The sequence below is a fragment of the Pogoniulus pusillus genome, chromosome 1, assembly GCF_015220805.1.
Source record: "Pogoniulus pusillus isolate bPogPus1 chromosome 1, bPogPus1.pri, whole genome shotgun sequence".
Lineage (NCBI taxonomy): Eukaryota > Metazoa > Chordata > Aves > Piciformes > Lybiidae > Pogoniulus > Pogoniulus pusillus.
In genome coordinates, this window is record NC_087264.1 from 10,361,239 (window position 1) to 10,381,560 (window position 20,322).

Here is a 20,322-nt window from a genome sequence, read left to right on the forward strand (position 1 = left end):
TTTTGAGACCACCTCTTTGAAGCAGACAAATACTAAAATAGCTTCCCATAATGGATCAGATCCCAAACTCAACAGGCCACTAGGGTCATCTTCATTCTTACAGTGGAAGTGAGTTTTTCAGGCAGATGGGAGGGGGAAGAGAAAAGCAGCTTAAGGGAATTCCTTTTTTAGTGTTTTGCGTATAAAAGCTGATTTGCAGAGTAGCAAAAACACTGATTTCAAATTTAGTTCCTCTGCCCACTAAATCTGTCTCTAAGTAAAGCAGTCCAAAACCTGTAGGCATATAATGTGTCAGACTTACTCAGAATGCTGAGCCAGACTGACTTCACTTAGAAATGAAGCAGAAAGGCTCATAAAAGTACCAACGAACACAAAGATTACTCAAAGATATCCCTCAGCAACAGCAAAAACTAAGTGCAGGCAGATCCCAGGTGCATGCACTTTCTTCCAAGTATATAAAATAAAGACTGTGCTAAACTCTTTATTCTTCCTGAACCTCTTGCCCTCCTGTGTTACAGGAGTGACAGGTTTATGTTTTCAGCTCTGAAGTTCATCCCAGTACTCTTCTGGGATAAGTACTGCAGAAAAAAGCAGCATGTGATAGAGCCAGCATGGTCCCTGCATCTTCTCCTGGGTCTCTTTATCTAGCTGTCACACAGAAGTCATGCTCACCTGTAGAGACAGCAACATTTGCTGTGTAGGAAATCATATAGATATACAAAGGCTTGCAGAGCAAGGAGGATTAAAAACCCTGTAAATCTTAAAGTAGCTTTGGCCCACAGCTAGGAGGCCAAGCAGCAATAAATCCACTGCATTCTAATGTTTTGTTTCTGAATATGAATTACTAGAATTATAGAATCACAGAATCAACCAGGTTGGAAGAGATCTCCAAGATCATCCAACCCAACCTATCACTCATCCCTGTCCAGTCAACTAGACCATGGCACTAAGTGCCTCAGCCAGGCTTTTCTTCAACACCTCTGGGGATGGCGACTCCACCACCTCCCTGGGCAGCCCATTCCAATGCCAATCACTCTCTCTGCCAACAACTTCCTCCTAACATCCAGCCTAGACCTTCCCCGGCACAACTTGAGGCTGTGTCTCCTCATTCTGTTGCTGGTTGCCTGGGAAAAGAGACCAACCCCCACCTGGCTACAGCCTCCCTTCAGGTAGTTGTAGACAGCAATGAGGTCACCCCTGAGCCTCCTCTTCTCCATGCTGCACACCCCCAGCTCCCTCAGCATCTCCTCACAGGGCTGTGTTCCAGGCCTCTCACCAGCTTCATTGCCCTTCTCTGGACACATTCCAGTATCTCAGCATCTCTCTTGAATCGAGAAGCCCAGAACTGGACACACTCCTCAAGGTGTGGCCTGATCAGTGCATAGTGTTTATTTCAGACCCACTGAGGACCACACCCTCGGTGGGCAGTCTCAACAACATGGACAGGTTTCAGGTGCTTAGTGTCAGCTGCACTGGTACCAGATACTGGTAACACTTGTACAAAGCAAAGAAAGACAAGATACAGAATTTAGAGAAGAATGAATGAAGAAATGCAAGAATGAGATAGGTCTGAAAGTATAACAAGAAGTCTGGGGTGGGGAGAAGGAGAGCTAAAATTAATGGCAAGGTGTGGGAGATAAACAGGGAAGAAAGAGAAAAGAGTACAAAAAAAAAAGCAAAACTATACAAATACAGTGATTGCAGAAAAGTCATCTAAGGCCCAAGGCATCTCTGCCCTGACCACTGTCAGGAAAGCTAAGATGGCATATCCACCCTATGATGGGGGTGATTCTTACTTCTATAGCTGGAGGTATTTTCTAAGTCTTCTTCCCCCCCCCCCCCTTTTGTGTATTTCTTCTTCAATGCTACAGAAAGATGCAGTGTGGCAGTTTATCACTATCAAGGACACAAGGATTTGTACATAGACATTCATACAGACACTGAATATTGAAGAGAGGCTCCATTTAATGATGATGTTGATAGAAAAAGAGGATAGGTTCATATTTGATTTCAATTTCTGCAAACAAAAATAAAATAAACACAAATATCACAATACTTGCACATAGCTAACATGTTTCTCAGTGCCTGAAGACATGCAAACCACTGAAGCCAGGCAGAAAGGGACCTGGGGGTACTGGTAGATAGGAGGCTAAATATCAGCCAGCAGTGTGCCCAGGTGGACAGGACAGCCAGTGGCATCTTGGCCTGGATTAGGAACAGTGAGGCCAGTAGGACATGAGAGGTTATTCTGCTCTTGTACTCAGCACTGATCAGGCCACACCTTGAGTGCTGTGTCCAGTTCTGGGCTTCTCAGTTCAAAAAAGATGTTGAGATAATGGAATGTGTCCAGAGAAGGGCAATGAAGCTGGTGAGAGGCCTGGAGCACAGCCCTGTGAGGAAAGGCTGAGGGAGCTGGAGGTGTGCAGCCTGGAGAAGAGAAGCCTCAGGGGTGACCTCATTGCTGTCTACAACTACTTGAAGGGAGGCTGTAGCCAGGTCGGGGTTGGTCTCTTTTCCCAGGCAAGCAGCAACAGAATGAGGAGACACAGCCTCAAGTTGTGCCGGGGAAGGTCTAGGCTGGATGTTAGGAGGAAGTTGTTGACAGAGAGAGTGATTGGCATTGGAATGGGCTGCCCAGGGAGGTGGTGGAGTTGCCATCCCTGGAGGTGTTCAAGCAAAGCCTGGCTGAGGCATTTAGTGCCATGGTCTAGTTGACTGGACAGGGATGAGTGATAGGTTGGGTTGGATGATCTTGGAGATCTCTTCCAACCTGGTTGATTCTGTGATCCTATGGCAATTAACTGACTCTAGCCTGGTGCATTTCGTACAATGGGGATTAACATTCCACTGCTGTACTTTCCAAATTCATGTTTCTGCAGGAACCAGAAGGTCAACAGAACTGCTGAGGGGAAGCCAATTAAAATCCAAAGTGCTACTAAAACAATGGCAAATCTATCCTGAGTATGCCATTAAAAGACAAATCATTTTAAAAAATAAAATTAACACCTCGTTTGGAGAAGTCCTAGAAACGTGTGGCAGAAGGTCAGAGGTCCACCCCACTAACACAGCAGTGGGTGCAATTTAAACGTACACCAGCAAGGCTGGGACACTGAGCTGAGCCGAAACTTCAGAGCTTGGCCCTTATCAAAGTCAAATCTAGACCTATATGGTCTAGTTGATTGGACAGGGCTGGGTGACAGGTAGGACTGGATGATCTTGGAGGTCTCTTCCAACCTGGTTGATTCTGTGACTCGACAAATTCTGACATAAACACTGGAATATCTCAGAAACTGAGGAATGTACATCCGGGCTGGTATCAGCCCTTCCTCCTCTTGCAGCCCTCTTCTTCCACTGCTAATGTCTACCTCTACCTAAGGGTCTGTTCTAAGGGTCACAAGAAGAGAGACTTTCTGTCACACATCAATTGCTGCTCCTGCACTGTAACCTTCTCCAGTAGCGCTGTCCCCATGCCCTCCCTTTCTGTGAAGCCATGATTTCCAGACCACCCTCTGCCTGCTGAAGCAGATGGAGTTGAGAAGGACAGGAACAGAGGAGTCACACCAACCAAAATGATGGTTTGGCTTCAGGACTGGTCAAGATAATGCAGAACATCAGGCACATGTCAGTTAGAGAAAGCAGTTTTGGAAAAAAAGACAGACCAAAAAGTCATGAACCCCAAACTTCAAAGCAGCTCTCTGACAGCAAGACATGAATGTGAGAGTAATAGCTGGAGGCAAGCGAGCACTTTTGTCTAATACAGCCCATACATTTTGGAAATGCTGAATTGAATAGAGCTACTGAAAAGTCACACATCAATGAACACACAGGCATGCGTCGTCCCAGAAGAAATCACGTCCAAACTTGAGTTTGCAGAGAAAAGAGCCACTGATAAGAGAGAATGACACAATCCTACACAGTTTTAGACAGAAAAAGCCACGAGACTAAAACAGTCAAGTTCACATCGGTTATTGTGCTGTAATCGAAACAGATGGAAGGGCTATCAGCTCTGAGACCAGGGAAAGGGGAAGGACTGTCTCACACTTAAAGAACCAGATTATTTGTATTCTGTTCCTAAGACTATCATGTTCCGTTCCTAAAATTATCATGGACCTCCACTGCATGTTTTAGACAACAAATGCAAAAACTGCTGCATACATCTCAGAAAGCTGATCATTCATCTTTCAATGGGGTGCAGCATGCCAAAGATTTTAAGAGGTTTAATTTGGGGCAGACATGCAGACAGAGAAGTTTCCACCAATTCACTAAAATAACTAGACTCCATGGCATTTTGAGTGCTGAGGAAATTAAGACCCTGACCCAGCCAAATCTGTTAGTAGAGGCATAACTGTAACATATGGTGCCCCCTTTGAAATCAGTGGATGTGCAATGTTCGTGTGTTCACAGCGATGCTTTGTTAGCATTTGATACTTTCTAGTTGTCAAGTTTCAAATTAAACATAATGAGAAGGAAAATAGTAGGAATTAATTTAAAAGCATGCAATTTTTTTCAAATGCATGTGGTCAAGCCTTTTTGACAAAAAACTCTGGCTTTGTGTTTGGGAAAGTGCTGGTGCTACACTGGAATCCGTTCTCAAAATGCTGGCCATGTTCTGTGATAGAGCAGTGTCATAAGCCCTAAACGAACAAGCAATTTGGTCTTCAGCAATAAATGTCATTATATGAAATCTGAACAGACACTAAATGTTCCTTGGAAACACAATCCTTGACATGGCATGGTGCAGCCAGGAAGTTAATTTTGTCCAATGATCACTAAATGGTGTATAACAGCAGGTTAATTAAATAGCTCTGGTTAGACATCTACCATTCCGAATTAAGAATCCTCAGCAAGAAACTGCAAGGAGTTCACATTCAGACGAATAAAGACCATTTCCCTGTACTCAGCACTGGTCAGGCCACACCTTGAGTCCTGTGTCCAGTTCTGGGCTCCTCAATTCAAGAGAGATGTTGAGGTGCTGGAACGTGTCCAGAGAAGGATGATGAAGCTGGTGAGGGGCCTGGAACACAACCCTGTGAGGAGAGTCTGAGGGAGCTGGGGGTGTTTAGCCTAGAGAAGAGGAGGCTCAGGGGTGACCTCATTGCTGTCTACAACTACCTGAAGGGACATTGTAGCCAGGTGGAGGGTGGCCTCTTCTCCCAGGTAACCACTCAAGTTGTGCCAGGGTAGGTATAGGCTGGACGTTAGGAAGAAGTTCATCACAGAAGGAGTGATTTGCCATTGGAATGGGCTGCCCAGGGAGGTGGTGGAGGCACCGTCCCTGGAGGTCTTCAAGAAAAGACTGGATGAGGCACTTAGTGCCATGTTCTAGTTGACTGGTTAGGGCTGGGGGATAGGTTGGACTGGATGATCTTCGAGGTCTCTTCCGACCTGGCTGGTTCTCTGATTCTATGAACTACAGTGTAAATGAAATTACAAAAGTCCTGGTTTGGAGCCAATATTTTTCATGGATTTAATTGCAACTGACAGATATATAACCCTTGACAAATTGGTTTACTGTGGGTAGCTCTTTCAAGGCTTTCATATATGGCCACTATCAATGGATGGCAAATTTATAGGCAAACTATGCTCGCATAGACTACCTAGTTCCCCTGGGAAAACCTTAAAAAAATGTTTCACATCACTTCTGTATTGTACTGTATTAGAGAAAAATTCATTCTCTACTCTGCTCCCAGAAGACATGAAGAAAACTATTTCATTTTAAAACGAATGATGGGATGAGACTTAACAAGGCCAACTGCAAGGTCCTACACTTTGCCCACAACAACCCCAAGCAGCACTACAGGCTGGAGACAGAGTGGCTGGAAAGCAGCCAGGAAGAAAGGGACCTGAGGGTACTGGTAGATAGTAGCTGAAGATGAGCCAGCAGTGTGCCCAGGTGGCCAGGAGAGCCAGTGGCATCCTGGCCTGCATCAGGAACAATGTGGCCAGTAAGATAAGGGAGGCTACGCATCCCCTGTACTCAACACTGGTCAGGCCACACCTTGAGTATTGTGTCCAGTTCTGGGCTCCTCAATTCGAGATGTTGAGGTGATGGAATGTGTCCAGAGAAGGGTGACAAAGCTGATGAGAGGCCTGGAACACAGCCCTGTGAGGAGAGGCTGAAGGAGCTGGGGGTGTGCAGTGTGGAGAAGAGGAGGCTCAGGGCAGACCTCATTGCTGTCTACAACTACCTGAAGGGAGGTTGTAGCCAGGTGGGGGTTGGTCTCTTCTCCCAGGCAAACAGCAACAGAACAAGGGGACAGTCTCAAGTTGTGCTGGGGGAGGTCTAGGCTGGATGTTAGGAGGAAGTTCTCCACAGAGACAGTGATTGGCAATGGAATGGGCTGCCCAGGGAAGTGGTGGAGTTGCCATCCCTGGAGGTGTTCACAAGAAGACTAGACAAGGCACTTAGTGCCAAGGTCTAGTTGATTGGACAGGGCTGGGGGATAGGTTGGACTGAATGATCTTGGAGGTCTCTTCCAACCTGGTTGATTCTATGATTCTAATTTATGTATTTTTTTCCCCATATTTTTGTTTCAGTAGTTTGAGGCTTTTCAGCAGGAATGGATGTATTTTGGACAATATAGGACTACGTATACTGATAAAAGAGTACTTCGTAAGATGCATGATTTATATCCCAAATAACACTCTAGTCATTAGGAAACAAGCAGCAATAAATATGACAAAATGAAGTACCTATTTGTTATCTGTCATCAAACCATCATAAGAACCAGTGAATGGGCCATACAGCACACTTAGGAAAACCCTGCATGATCAGTATATCAAGTTAGCAGTACCTCAGCTATAGCTTGGAAAAGCATAAATGAAAGTAAATGTCTAAAACACATAAATGGAGATGAGTATGCATATACCTGCCCCCCAAAAAAACCATGTCTGACAATTCAGGCTCTCTTTAAAAGCTCCACTTCCATTGTTTCACATAGGAGGATTCTGTCATTCTAACACAAAAAACTGACAGGACCCTTGAAAGAGACAAGCACTTAAAGTTGCTGTTGTAAGTGCTGTACTACTATAAAAGAATGAGATGAATAGAACCCCAGAAGTAAAAAAAAACAACACAAAACCACATTTTGCATAGAAAAAGACTTCCTCTCATGCTAAAGAAAAACAGCAAATTAGAATGCTACACAGCAGCTACTGTAAAAAGGATGTCTTTTTTAATACCACAATATGATAAATTATCTTAAGTAGCACATTAATGTCAGAAATTGAGCATAATCTAACTTCTTCCCAGTGACAATATTAAATGGCTTTCAGACTTCTTTCCTACTATTCTGACATTAAATTTAATAACACCCAGAGAGACCACAAAAATGATTCAGTTACAAGAATCATACCATACCGGATCATTGCCTTTTAAGTAGGATTCAGCTAAATGATTTGGACTCTGATGTTTTTGGCACATTCAAGAGCAAGGTATGACATTTGCTACAAAACACTGATCAGTAGTGAGCAAAATTCCTTCAGTATCCAGTATGAATTGGTAGTGGGATTTTCATTTATGCACTGGAGTTTGATTACTGTTGATAATACAAAACACCAGAATCAGGCAGACTCAAAGGTGCTGGGAACTGGCTGAAAAATGGGGGGGCACGGCCCCTAGAAGCTTGTACAGTCAAGCCTTGGATGTGAGGTCTGAGTCTATTGGAACTGCAGTAAACCACAGTGCTGTGTGTGTGAAGAAGCTCAGAGGAATTTGTCCTTGAGCCTTCTGATAAACAGCTTCTGTGGGACTGTGTGCAGAGCAGGAGGGAAATAGAAGGAATACGCCAATTCAAATACTTAGGTGCACTAAATGGCTATAAGAGTAACCCCAAGTAGGGAAGATTCTGCACATTCAAATATTTAGACGCACCAAACACTAGTGAACAGTACCATGTTGCATGCTGCATGCACTCACTTTTCTCACCCTAACTGAAAAGCATGTGCTTTGTAACTGGAAGCCTGATGCTCTCCATAAAGAGTGGATCGCTTGGACAGCTAACTCACATTGAGTCGTCTCCTTGCTTTCCCATTCCCTTCCGTGGGTTTGGGGTTTTTTTGTTTGTTTCTTTCTTTCTTTTTCAATAAAATTTTTTCCCTGCTTGGTATTCCTGAACATTGACAAACCTGACAAGCATCTGTGAGAGTGTGTAATGTTTTGCACGCTTGGTAAAGAAAATGAAGCAAAAGGCTTAATGGTTTGTATCACAGGACAACTCCACACATTCCACCTAAAATTATTAAAAGGGGGAAATTTTATGTCTGTGGAATGTTAAAAAAGTTAATGAGACATCTATTTCCCACATTCCATGAAAATACTTGAAACAAGCCGTATGAGGAGAGGCTGAGAGAGCTGGTGGCGTGCAGCCTGGAGAAGAGGAGGCTCAGGGGTGACCTCATTGCTGGCTACAACTACCTGAAGGGAGGCTGTAGCCAGGTCGGAGTTGGTCTCTTCTCCCAGGCAACAGAACAAGGGGACAGAGTCTCAAGTTGTGCTGGGGGAGATATAGGCTGGATGTTAGGAGGAAGTTGTTGCCAGATAGAGTGATTTGCCATTGGAATGGGCTGCCCAGGGAGGTGGTGGAGTCACCATCCCTGGAGGTGTTCAAGAAAAGACTGGATGAGGCACTCAGTGCCATGGTCTAGTTGACTGGATAGGGCTGAGTAATAGGTTGGACTGGATGATCTTGGAGGTCTCTTCCAACCTGGTTGATTCTATGATTCTATGAAACCATGAGAAATTATAAGTAGAAATTGCAAAACACGCATGCATGTCCTCTGATGTATTGAGTCTCTACATCTATTAAACCATAAAAGCCAGATAGCAATTCAACCACAGCAGAACTGTATGATACAGAGAAGAAATTTAGGTCTTGAGCTCAAATAATCAATAACTGATCTCAAATGCAAGAACTATACCATCACAATCCCTACAGCAATTGCGATCCCTGTACCTTCAGCACATTCCTACCTCCTCCAGCAGTTCTCACCATGCCAGATACTGCCTTTGCTATAGCTCTGCATTTTACAAAAAGCAAGACTTCAAGCCTCTTCCCTTCACATGTCCATCAAGATTACAAGCTCAAGACAACGTCCCACAATCAGTAATAAGATCTGTCCAATTTTAAGCACCACAGAAACATCCAAGATAGTCCTGATGCTGCCTAAGCTCACTTTAGTCAGTACTTTAGAGTCAACTATGCCTTCAGCCAGTTCAGTATTCATGTGCTTAAGTATGAAAAAAATTATAAAGACTTAATGAATGAGGAAGTTCCTCACTAAATCAGTGCTTTGGGCAAAGGAGGTTTCTTTGGTGAGATAAGCCAACAGTCATGGTAGGGCATCTGTGAGACTGCATGACAAATAAGGAAGGTAAAATTCCAGGAATGGATGTTAACTTGTCTGGTAAGTTTCTGTTCCAAAGATTTAGGTTTAATGGGATTCAAGTCTGCACCAGAAGCAAAACACACACTGCTGCTGCTATTGCATGCTGTGGGTTTAGAATCCAGCCCTCACGTTGCTCAGACACAGAAATAGCTCCCCTCTGAGAAGGTAATTTAAAAGTAAATACATGGGAAAGTAGGGAAAATCTTCACAATTCTTCAGGTGTTACCATCCTCTATTAAACTTCTCTAAAGATGTTACCTCAAGGAAGAAATCCAGTAAAGAAACAAAAAAATCAACAAGTGGTTGCTACTTAAGCACTGTGAGCCTGAAGTAGCACACATATGTATATCACTTACTCTTAGAGACCCCAACACTAAAGGTGCTTCATCTTTTTGCCTCCTGAACAGTCAATGAAGTGCTTCTTTAGAAGTTCAGGCTTCTTTGCCAACAAATCTAATGCCATATCCTCCACAATGGCTGGTGAAAGGATGACAAGGCTGGTGAGAGGCCTGGAGCACAGCCCTGTGAGGAGAGGCTAAGGGAGCTGGGGGTGTGCAGCCTGGAGAAGAGGAGGCTCAGGGGAGACCTCATTGCTCTCTACAACTACCTGAAGGGAGGCTGTAGCCAGGTGGGGGTTGGTCTCTTCTGCCAGACAACCAGCAACAGAACAAGGGGACACAGTCTCAAGTTGTGCCAAGGGAGGTCTAGGCTGGATGTTAGGAGGAAGTTCTTCACAGAGAGAGTGATTGGCATTGGAATGGGCTGCCCAGGGAGGTGGTGGAGGCACCGTCCCTAGAAGTGTTGAAGAAAAGCCTGGCTGAGGCACTTAGTGCCATGGTCCAGTTGACTGGATAGGGCTGGGTGCTAGGTTGGACTGGATGATCTTGGAAGTCTCTTCCCACCTTGTTGATTCTATGATTCTATTCTATGATTCTACAGTTTATCATTCATAAGTGCATAGTTAGAGTTTCCTTTTTACATTCATCAGCTAATCAATACCAAAGTTCATCTGCCTCTTTATTCGCTCACTAACTTCAGTGTCATGACATCTTGAAAAAGTCTTTACAATCAGTTTTACCTTTGGCTGCTCCAAAGACACAGCTACACCATTTAGGAAGATATCAAAGAGCATGGACTTCCACGACACCACAGCTAACTTTGCTTCAATGTGAAATCTGCCCTCTTGTTTCTTAACAGTCATTAAACCACAAGAGAGTATAGGGCAGCTCAGTTGTTTTTTTTTTTTAAGAAACTCAGGTCAGGGCACTTGTGAAAAGCCTTTGCAAAATCCCAATAATGCTCTACCACACCAATCTTACTCAAATCATAGAATCATAGAATCAACCAAGTTGGAAGAGACCTCCAAGATCATCCAGTCCAACCTAGCACCCAGCCCTAGCCAGTCAACTAGACCATGGCACTAAGTGCCTCATCCAGGCTTTTCTTGAAGACCCCCAGGGACGGTGCCTCCACCACCTCCCTGGGCAGCTCATTCCAATGGGAAATCACTCTCCCTGTGAAGAACTTCCTCCTAACATCCAGCCTATACCTACCCTGCCACAACTTGAGACTGTGTCCCCTTGTTCTACTGCTGGTTACCTGGGAGAAGAGGTCACCCCCCACCTGGCTACAATGCCCCGTCAGGTAGTTGTAGACAGCAACAGGAACACCCCTGAGCCTCCTATTCTCCAGGCCAAACACCCCCAGCTCCCTCAACCTCTCCTCATAGGATTTGTGTTCCAGGCCCCTCACCAGCTTTGTTGCCCTTCTCTGGACATGTTCCAGCACCTCAACATCCTTCTTGAATTGAGAGGCCCAGAACTGGACACAGGACTCAAGGTGTGGCCTGACCAGTGTTGAGTACAGGGGCAGAATAACCTCCCTTGACCTACTGGCCACACTGTTCCTGATGCAGGCCAGGATGCCATTGGCTCTCTTGGTCACCTGGGCACACTGCTGGCTCATCTTCAGCTACTATCTATCAGTACCCCCAGGTCCCTTTCCTCCTGACTGCTCTCCAGCCACTCAGTCCCCAGCCTATAGCGCTGCTTGGGGTTGTTGTGGCCAAAGTGCAGAACCTTGCACTTGACCTTGTTAAATCTCATCCCATTGGCCTCTGCCCACCCATCCAGCCTGTCCAGGTCCCTCTGCAGGGCTCTCCTACCTTTCAACAGATCAACACCTGCTCCTAGCTTGGTGTCATCTGCAAACTTACTGATGCTGGACTCAATGCCCTCGTCCAGATCATCAATAAAGATATTGAACAGGACTGGGCCCAGCACTGATCCTTGGGGAACACCACTAGTGACTGGCTGCCAACTGGATGTGGCACCATTCACCACCACTCTCTGAGCTCTGTCATCCAGCCAGTTCTTGATCCAGCACAGAGTGAATCTGTCCAAACCATGAGCTGCCAGCTTGGCTAGGAGCTTCTTGTGGCTCTTCTGCAGAACACTAACATAGGTGTACCACCTATGAAATCTTCATCAACTGATCCCTACTATGCCACACTAACCCTTGCTTGGTAATTTCTATCTTTATTTTTATTTCAATCACTTTGTCCTGTTTCCTGGTCCAAATGTCACCCTTACCCCAAGATACTTTCAGATTCCCTCTGGAGTCTTTCTTTCCATTTCAACTCCAAAGGGACACAACTCTTTCTACCTTCCATTCCCATGTCACTTATAATTCATTGAATAGCAGATAAAGACAACCCTGAGCATCAGTGAGGGGAAAAAATGTCACAAAATACCATTGTAAGGGAAGTACAGAAAGCAAAATCACATCAGTCATTCTAAGTGTTTCAACTTATTCTTTACTTTGAGCTTTCAAAAGATTTACAAAATAAATGAGACTACCTAGAGTGCATCATTACAGATAATTGGTTGCAGTATTCAGGCCTTACTCACAAGAAATGATATTTCCATACAGGTGACATATCATTCACCTCATCAACTTTTCATAAAGGGAGCCACATTGCTCCCATTGACTTTTATTTCTCACTCTTGCTCAACTTATACTCTTCTTACAAGAAAGGAATTCAAACTTGTCAAGGTAGCTGTGCTCAGATAAATTACCCCTTGAGGAAAATAAGGACTAGTCCTCAAGGAGTTATTCTCAGTTCAGTATGGCAAAGCTAGACGGTAATTGAGCAGTTCATCAGCACTGCTAGATTCTTACCTGTACAGCTGAAACCAGCAAGCAACCAGTCCTCCACATTTTACAGTATCACAGTATCACCAAGGTTGGAAGAGACCTCATAGATTATCGAGTCCAACCCTTTACCACAGAGCTCAAGGCTAGACCATGGCACCAAGTGCCACGTCCAATCCTGCCTTGAACAGCTCCAGGGACAGCGACTCCACCACCTCCCTGGGCAGCCCATCCCAGTGTCCAATGACTCTCTCAGTGAAGAACTTTCTCCTCACCTCAAGCCTAAATTTCCCCTGGCATAGCCTGAGGCTGTGTCCTCTCGTTCTGGTGCTGGCCACCTGAGAGAAGAGAGCAACCTCCTCCTGGCCACAACCACCCCTCAGGTAGTTGTAGACAGCAATAAGGTCACCCCTGAGCCTCCTCTTCTCCAGGCTAACCAATCCCAGCTCCCTCAGTCTCTCCTCGTGGGGCTGTGCTCAAGGCCTCTCCCCAGCCTCATCACCCTTCTCTGGACACACTCAAGCATCTCAGTGTCCCTCCTAAACTGGGGGGCCCAGAACTGAACACAGTACTCAAGGTGTGGTCTAACCAGTGCAGAGTACAGGGGCAGAATGACCTCCCTGCTCCTGCTGACCACACCATGAAAGACAAAACAGCAGCAAGCAAGCCAGGAGGTGAGGAAGGAAAAGTCTTGCCCACCACCTGCTTCAGCCACAGTAGCCACACAGTAATAATAAGGTAAGGGACACCATTGACCTGGGAACAATCACACAAAGCAAGGAGAGCAGCAGTCACAGATGCTGCTGTAGGAAAAAGTGGCTCCAGAATCCATCACTGATTCTGTCCCTGGTGTCTATCTTCTACTTAGCATCAGACAGACTGCAAGAAAAAGATGAGGAAGAAGGTCACTGGATAAGTGCAAAGTAAAAAGCCGTTAGAAGTTGAGAGAGTAAAGTTAACAGAGGACCACAGCTCATGTGCCGATGTTTACTGACTGTTCTCTCAATTGCTAAGATACTTAAAGGAGTGAGGAAGAAACATAATTACTTTGTTCCCATCATCCTCCTAATGAGATACTAGCTGACTAAATCTTCATCAGCAGAAGCTGGTGAAGAGGAAATTATAATGGAGAATGTTACTACACAGTGGGCTAAATGCTACCATAAGCTACTTTAGCACTGCTCAGGTGGTGGAGATATGATTAAGTACTAAAAGGCTATCTACATAGGACTGACACTTCTCCTTTGATGACCAGCTGTAAGAACTAAGATACATGAGATTTCATTTATAGAGAGTAGTAATTAATATATATATATACCTATAGCTGGCAGGGTTTTGGGGGGGTTGTTTGTTTTTTTTTTAATGGATAAATGTAATTGTGAAGCTGCAAAAGAGGAATCAGTTAAGACAGGCATTTAACAGATATTGCACAGTTTGAACTGCGGAGTGCAGAAGATGCCTATTTACTTTGTCTTTCGAGGAGCACACCCCATTTCCATTTGGATGTTCTAGATCTTAAGAGCTAAAAAGACTATTTGAAAGGCAGAGAGCTCTTATCCTCTTCAGCACAGCAGAGAGTCTTCCAGATCATGGTAAGTACACAGTGAGAATGAGACAGCTGAAACCCTGGGCTCAAACAAACAGTATCTTCAATAATGTTTTCAGCTGAGAGGTAAAACAACAGAGACTTTTGAGGGTCAGCAACAGCATGCTGACCCCTAATGTCTGGAAATTCTTGATGTGGTGTGCCAGGCAGGAGAGAAAACCACCCATATTGCCAGCAGGTTACACATCTACCCTATGCTGAAGGAGAATCTTACACAGCTGAGCAGCATAACTGCTCAAGGTCCCACCACACCCCTTGGCATTCTGGTAGTGCTCCTCCCTTTGAAAACCCTTTGCTGTACTCACCAATGAAGGAAGTAGGCAGACCACATGAGCCCAAGAATATAATCTCCTACCATGGAGGATCATATATTTGATATTTAACAACCTTTGTTGATCTGTTTGAAGACAGCAGATAAACAAGAGCTTTCCACAAGGTATAAGTCGTGCTGGTAAGCTCCACCAGCCACCCTCAAAGCATAGGAAAAAGGCTGAAGTCTCTTGGCTACACACAGGTGCAGACACAAATGTTAATGAGGTGCAGAGTTTTCTTGAGCTGCACAAGGAGATACAAGCATACTTTAAAAGCCTTTCTAAGGCAAAGAGCCTCCACAATGCCATGCTCCCTGTTATTCCTGTTGCAATGACAAGTCCTAAACCCCACAGAGAAGAGGTGAGCATGACAAATGGGCTCTGCTAAAACTCACACATAGAGTGTGTTTTAGCAAACCTTCCTCCACCTGAGAATCTTTACATTACTGTGCAAGGTTTGCTGTATTCCACCATTTAATACTACATCCTCTTTTCCAACACTCAAAGGAAACCACATTTTCATCTCTGCATTTCCAACTGCTTAAAATAGCCCAAATTACCCCTTTGTTTTACATTTAACACAAACTCACTTACCTTAAGAACTACAGAATATTCAGAATATTTTCTGTGGCAGCTATAGGTATTTAGGCTGACAACTTCTATATGTTAATGCTAATTTGTGTGGTTACTTAAGGTGTGTATTTTAGCTTTCCTGTGCACATTATGTACTCCAGCTCTATCTTCAAATGCTAACCTCTTGTAACCTATGTAAGTAAGTATTCAGGCTCTGCTGTGTGGGTGACTAAACAGTCATAAATATGCATACAGCTATAAGCAGTAGGGTTGGGTTTTAATTAATTTTAAATTAAATTAGCAAATATTTTTACCATTTGAAAGGTGCTGTGTTTCCTAAGTTGGAGAGACATCTATGTCCCTCCTGCTACTTCATTTCAACACTGTGACATGTGAAGTGCAGGGAAATAAAGTCCCCCTCGGTGTATCTCCTTAACTTCAGCAGACACACAGCACCAGTGGCTGAGCCTTGCTGGTAGTGCAGAGACTGCTTTGCCAAAGGTAAAGCCTGTATGTGCACTGGGTTTGGACCAGTGATGTCAAAGGAGATTTTCTCTCTTTAATAGAGAGAAGGACAAAACAACCTTTGCCAGTGTTGTTCTCAGTGATGTTAACTTCAAAGATACTGACACTCTAGCACTGAATTTGTGCTGAGCCCGCTGCCTCTTTCCAAAGTCAGCAGAAGATAACAGCTTGCAGGCACGTTCAGATGGATGTGGCCCTCTCTCCATCACGGTTCATTTCTTCCCTTGAGCCTATGCAACCTATCACAGGCTGAAAGCTTCCAGCACTGTTAAAATTCGTCTACTTTAAAAAATTGAAATCCAAAGTTACCTTTCCAATGCCAGGGTTGTCCTTGATTTTGGACACAGCTCTCAGAAGGCATGGTGGTGCTGGGGGAGGGCAGAGCTGCAGGATGCCACTAAAGTTAGTAGCATAAATAGAGAAGTCATGTGGGTGTGGCAGGGGCGGGTGGCATTTCTTTCTCTTCGAAGACAGGTTAAGCTTCTGTGCTGCTCTGTATAAAAGTAATAGCAAGAAAGGATAGTGTTACTAGGTGTTAATGAGAATCTGGACCAGACAAACAGATGCTCGTTGTCATCACTGCCTGCTTAACAAATCAAGTCATTGCGCTCTAATCTGATTTCATAAGGACAAACCATCAGGAGACTAATAGAGGCAAACATGGGTAGGAAGATTCTGGCAAAATATTCAGTTAATTTCTCCCCCAGTAGTTTCAATTATAATCTAACTTTCCCTTCTTTCCCCCAACAGCTTGACAGCTAAATCCTAAAATGCTAAACTCTCATTGACGTAATAAAAAGCTGAAATAATCCCCTTGTCACTGGCAGGACCAGATGGACTTGGCTGGTGATAACATTATGAAAGTGGTTCTTTGTACCCTACAAGTTACTCAAGGCAGAGGATAACACTCCAAGTCAACTGAGCTCAAGACATTCTCTCGTTGGCTGCACTGAAAATCCCTAGATAACAGAATTTCCTTCATGACAGACTGGTTTTTCTTCCTCAGTTCCATTTTTTTCACATTAAAGGGGAAATCTATTAAAAAGACATGCTTTAATGTTCTGGATGACAATGATCCTGCTTTTCAAACGCAGAATTTCAAAACATAGAAGATGAAGAGGAGAAAATTAAATCATACAATGTAAATTGTAACATTCTTCCTGCTGAGGAAGAACAGGAATGTAACCAGTTTTACTGCTATTCCCCATCAGCAACAACAAACAGTATAGCATGAAACAAAACCAGAAACTCAACTCCACATCAGAATCAACATGAGAAAAACAATCACCCTGCAGAGTTAAGTAGAACAACTATATCTGTCAGTGAGCACACACTGGGTGACTGGGGATGGCAGTGAGGGTGAAATCTCAGCTTTGTCAAAGCCAAGGCAAGATTCGCCACCTGAATAAGACATGTAATTTGCCCCTGAGGTTGTCATTAGCTCACCCTTAGATACATATCATAAAAGTACAGAATCATGGAATTATTTAGGTTACAAGAGTCCTTCGAGATCATCAAGTCCAACCAATGATCCAGCACTGACAGGTCACCGCTAAACTATGTCTCTCAGTAACACATCTACACATCTTCCCAATACCTCCAGGGATGGTGACCACCACTTTCCTGAGCATCCTGTTCCAGAGCTTTACAACTGTTTCAATGAAAAATGTTTTCATAATGTCCAACCTAAACCCCCCCTGGTACAACCTGAGATCGTTCCCTACAACTACCTGAAGGGAGGTTGTAGCCAGGTGGGGGTTGGTCTCTTCTCCCAGGCAACCAGCAATAGAACAAGGGGACACAGTCACGAGTTGTGCTGGGGGAAGTATAGGCTGGATGTTAGGAGGAAGTTGTTGCCAGAGAGAGTGATTGGCATTGGAATGGGCTGCCCAGGGAGGTGGTGGAGTTGCCATCCCTGGAGGTGTTCAAGCAAAGCCTGGATGAGGCATTTAGTGCCATGGTCTAGATGACTGGATAGGGCTAAGTGCTAGGTTGGACTGGATGATCTGGGAGGTCTCTTCCAGCCTGGTTGATTCTATGATTCTCTTGTCCTGGTGCTCATTTCTTGGGAGAAGAGACCAACATTCCCTTCACTATAGCCTCCTTTCATGTATCTCTCCTTAGCCTCCCCTTCTCCAGGCCAAAAAAACCCCAGTTGCCTCAGCAACATCTCATAAGACTTGATCTCTAAACACTTCACCATCTTTGCTGCCCAGCACTCCAGCACCTCAAAGTCCTTGTAGTGAGTGGCCTGAAACTGTACTCAGTACTCAAAGTGCAACCCCACTAGGGCCAAACAAAGGGGGACAAGCACTTCCCTAGTCTTGCTTGGCCACACTATTCCCCATACAAGGTAGAATGCTGTTGGCCTTCGTGGCCATGTGGGCACACTGCTGGCTCATGTTCAGACAGCTGTCAAATAGCACTCCTACATTCTTTTTTGCCAGGAAGCTTTCCAGCTACTCTCCCTCAGGCCTGTTGTGTTGCACGGGGTTGTTGTGACCTAAGTACAGGTTTTGTCTCTTGGTCTTGTTGAACCTCTTATCAATAACCTTGGGCTATTAATTCAGTCTGTCCAAATGCCTCGGTAGAGCCTCCTTAACTTCAAGCAGATTGACATACATAAGCTGGTATCATCAAGCTTATTGAGGGTGCATTCAATCCACTTGTCCAGATCATTGATAACAATATTAAAGAGAATAGCCCCCAACACTGAGCTCTGGGAAACACCTCTTGTGACCAGCCATCACTTGAATTTAATTCTATTCACCACCACTCTTTGGGCCTGGCCATCCAGCTAATCTTTTACCCAGCAAAGAGTACACTCATCCAAGCCATAAGCATCCAGTTCTCCCAGCAGCATGCACCCACTGTGCTATCTTTTAACATTACTTCGAACAGTTGCTAAGCTAGAAAGAGGCAAAGTGTTACACTGCTGGCATCTGTGGGCAACATGAGATCATGCTACTGCTACCAACAAGTCTTCTTGGGTCAAGTCCCTACTCTGACCTATGCTTGCAACATAAAAACTTGTCATTTTGGACAAATTAGTTTATAAACATGTGAGCAAAAAAACCTCTTTTTAATACAATAGTTACTTTATATTTTCATCATGTCTTTCAGCCCAGGATCTTCAACTACTCTTCAGTGAGATCAAACTGGCACTAGCATCTGTGAAGTATTATAAGCAACAGACATATGGATAACTAAGGCAGTGCTTTGCTGTCATATCTGATTCAGGGTGAATCTAGACCCCTAACCTTGCCACAGATCTCCTCGTCAGGCAGCCTGAGGCTGAGTTAGATTAGTAAGCTGATCAGAGAAGCAAACTCTTCTTTTGCTTGTACTTATGGTAGCATAGAAGCAAAAATGAATGCTGAGAGCAGAAGGCTGAACATTTTTTTCCACTAGCATTACTGGCTTCAAATGAATTACAGTACAAGGAACTGTCTGTGTCTCAGGAGCAAAATCACTCATCTGGGTCAAGATTTGACAGCTAGTCATTATGAAGGGCAGGACATTCAATACAGACCTCCAAAATTCACAATCCTATGCTCTGTATTCTCAAACTTGCATGTAAAACCCTTGGACCTTTTAACTTCTTCAGTTTCTGGAGATGCAGACCACCTACATGCTTCCTTCCCCCTCTATAAACACTACAGTATTTAAAAGAAGACAAAGACTTGTGTGATGAAAACATGAGGATCTAATTCCAAACTCAGGGGGAGCCAAAAGCCACTGTCTTGTGCGGGACAAGTTGTTGGACTTCTGGCCTCTGAGGAAAGAAGCAGCTTTTGACTCCTGCTACATCCTGAAAGCAGCAGGAACAGCATCCCACAGTGAAGCAAAACACTGCAAGCACGGGTTTTTACAGAAAGTTGGGATTTTGGTGGCAATGAGAACTGATTTAACTGACTAACCCTCAAATCCCCTTGCTAATACCTCATTCAGTATGAAAACATATGCCTGAAATAGGACACCAGGCAAACAGTTGTACAACTTCACTACAGTCTCAGCTGCACGTTAGAACCGTAACGCCTTCTAAATCATATGCAGCTTATTTTGCAGGAAAGAGCCTGTTGGTGCTCTCATTGTGGAACTCAAAAGGGTCATTACCCTCTATCCCCTACTACCAATTAACAATTGTGATTATTATTTAATTGTCTTGCTGATTAATATGAAATATAGTGTTTATTTCCTTGTTTACATGCTATGATCCCTTGTTGGACTTATAAAAACTCCTCAAGAGAATGACTTCAGAGTGCAGTCAAGATACACATTAAATCCTAATGAAATAATTGTTCCTTCAATAGATCTGGCTGAAGGAGCTCCTCCGGGAAACATACATGAAAGAGAATGAGAAGCAACGGACAAATTTACTCAGAGATTGTATATTCAAGCACCTAAACATGCAGTAGCACTTGATGAATAAAAGAAGCCAAAAAGACTAAGAAAAGTATATATAAACAGCAAGTTCAGCTTTTTTCAAGCACAGCATAGAATCATAGAATCAACCAGGTTGGAAGAGACCTCCAAGATCATCCAGGCCAACCTAGCACCCTGCCCTAGCCAGTCAACTAGACCATGGCACTAAGTGCCTCAGCCAGGCTTTGCTTGAACACCTCCAGGGATGGTGCCTCCACCACCTCCCTGGGCAGCCCATTCCAATGCCAATCACTCTCTCTGTGAAGAACTTCCTCCTAACATCCAGCCTAGACCTACCCCGCCACAACTTGAGACTGTGTCCCCTTGTTCTATTGCTGGTTG

At 44.3% G+C, this 20,322-nt stretch overlaps 1 protein-coding gene across 4 annotated transcripts in view; it reads right to left on the reverse strand.

Annotated features, from left to right (window-relative positions):
* KIF26A (kinesin family member 26A) overlaps window positions 1-20,322 on the reverse strand; it is a 124,854-nt gene that overhangs the window by 20,223 nt on the left and 84,309 nt on the right. For all 4 annotated transcript variants that reach the window (XM_064163683.1, XM_064163602.1, XM_064163763.1 and 1 more), the window contains one exon: window positions 15,865-16,048. In XM_064163683.1, coding sequence (XP_064019753.1) covers window positions 15,865-16,048 — 184 coding nt within the window. The remainder of the gene's footprint in view (window positions 1-15,864; window positions 16,049-20,322) is intronic.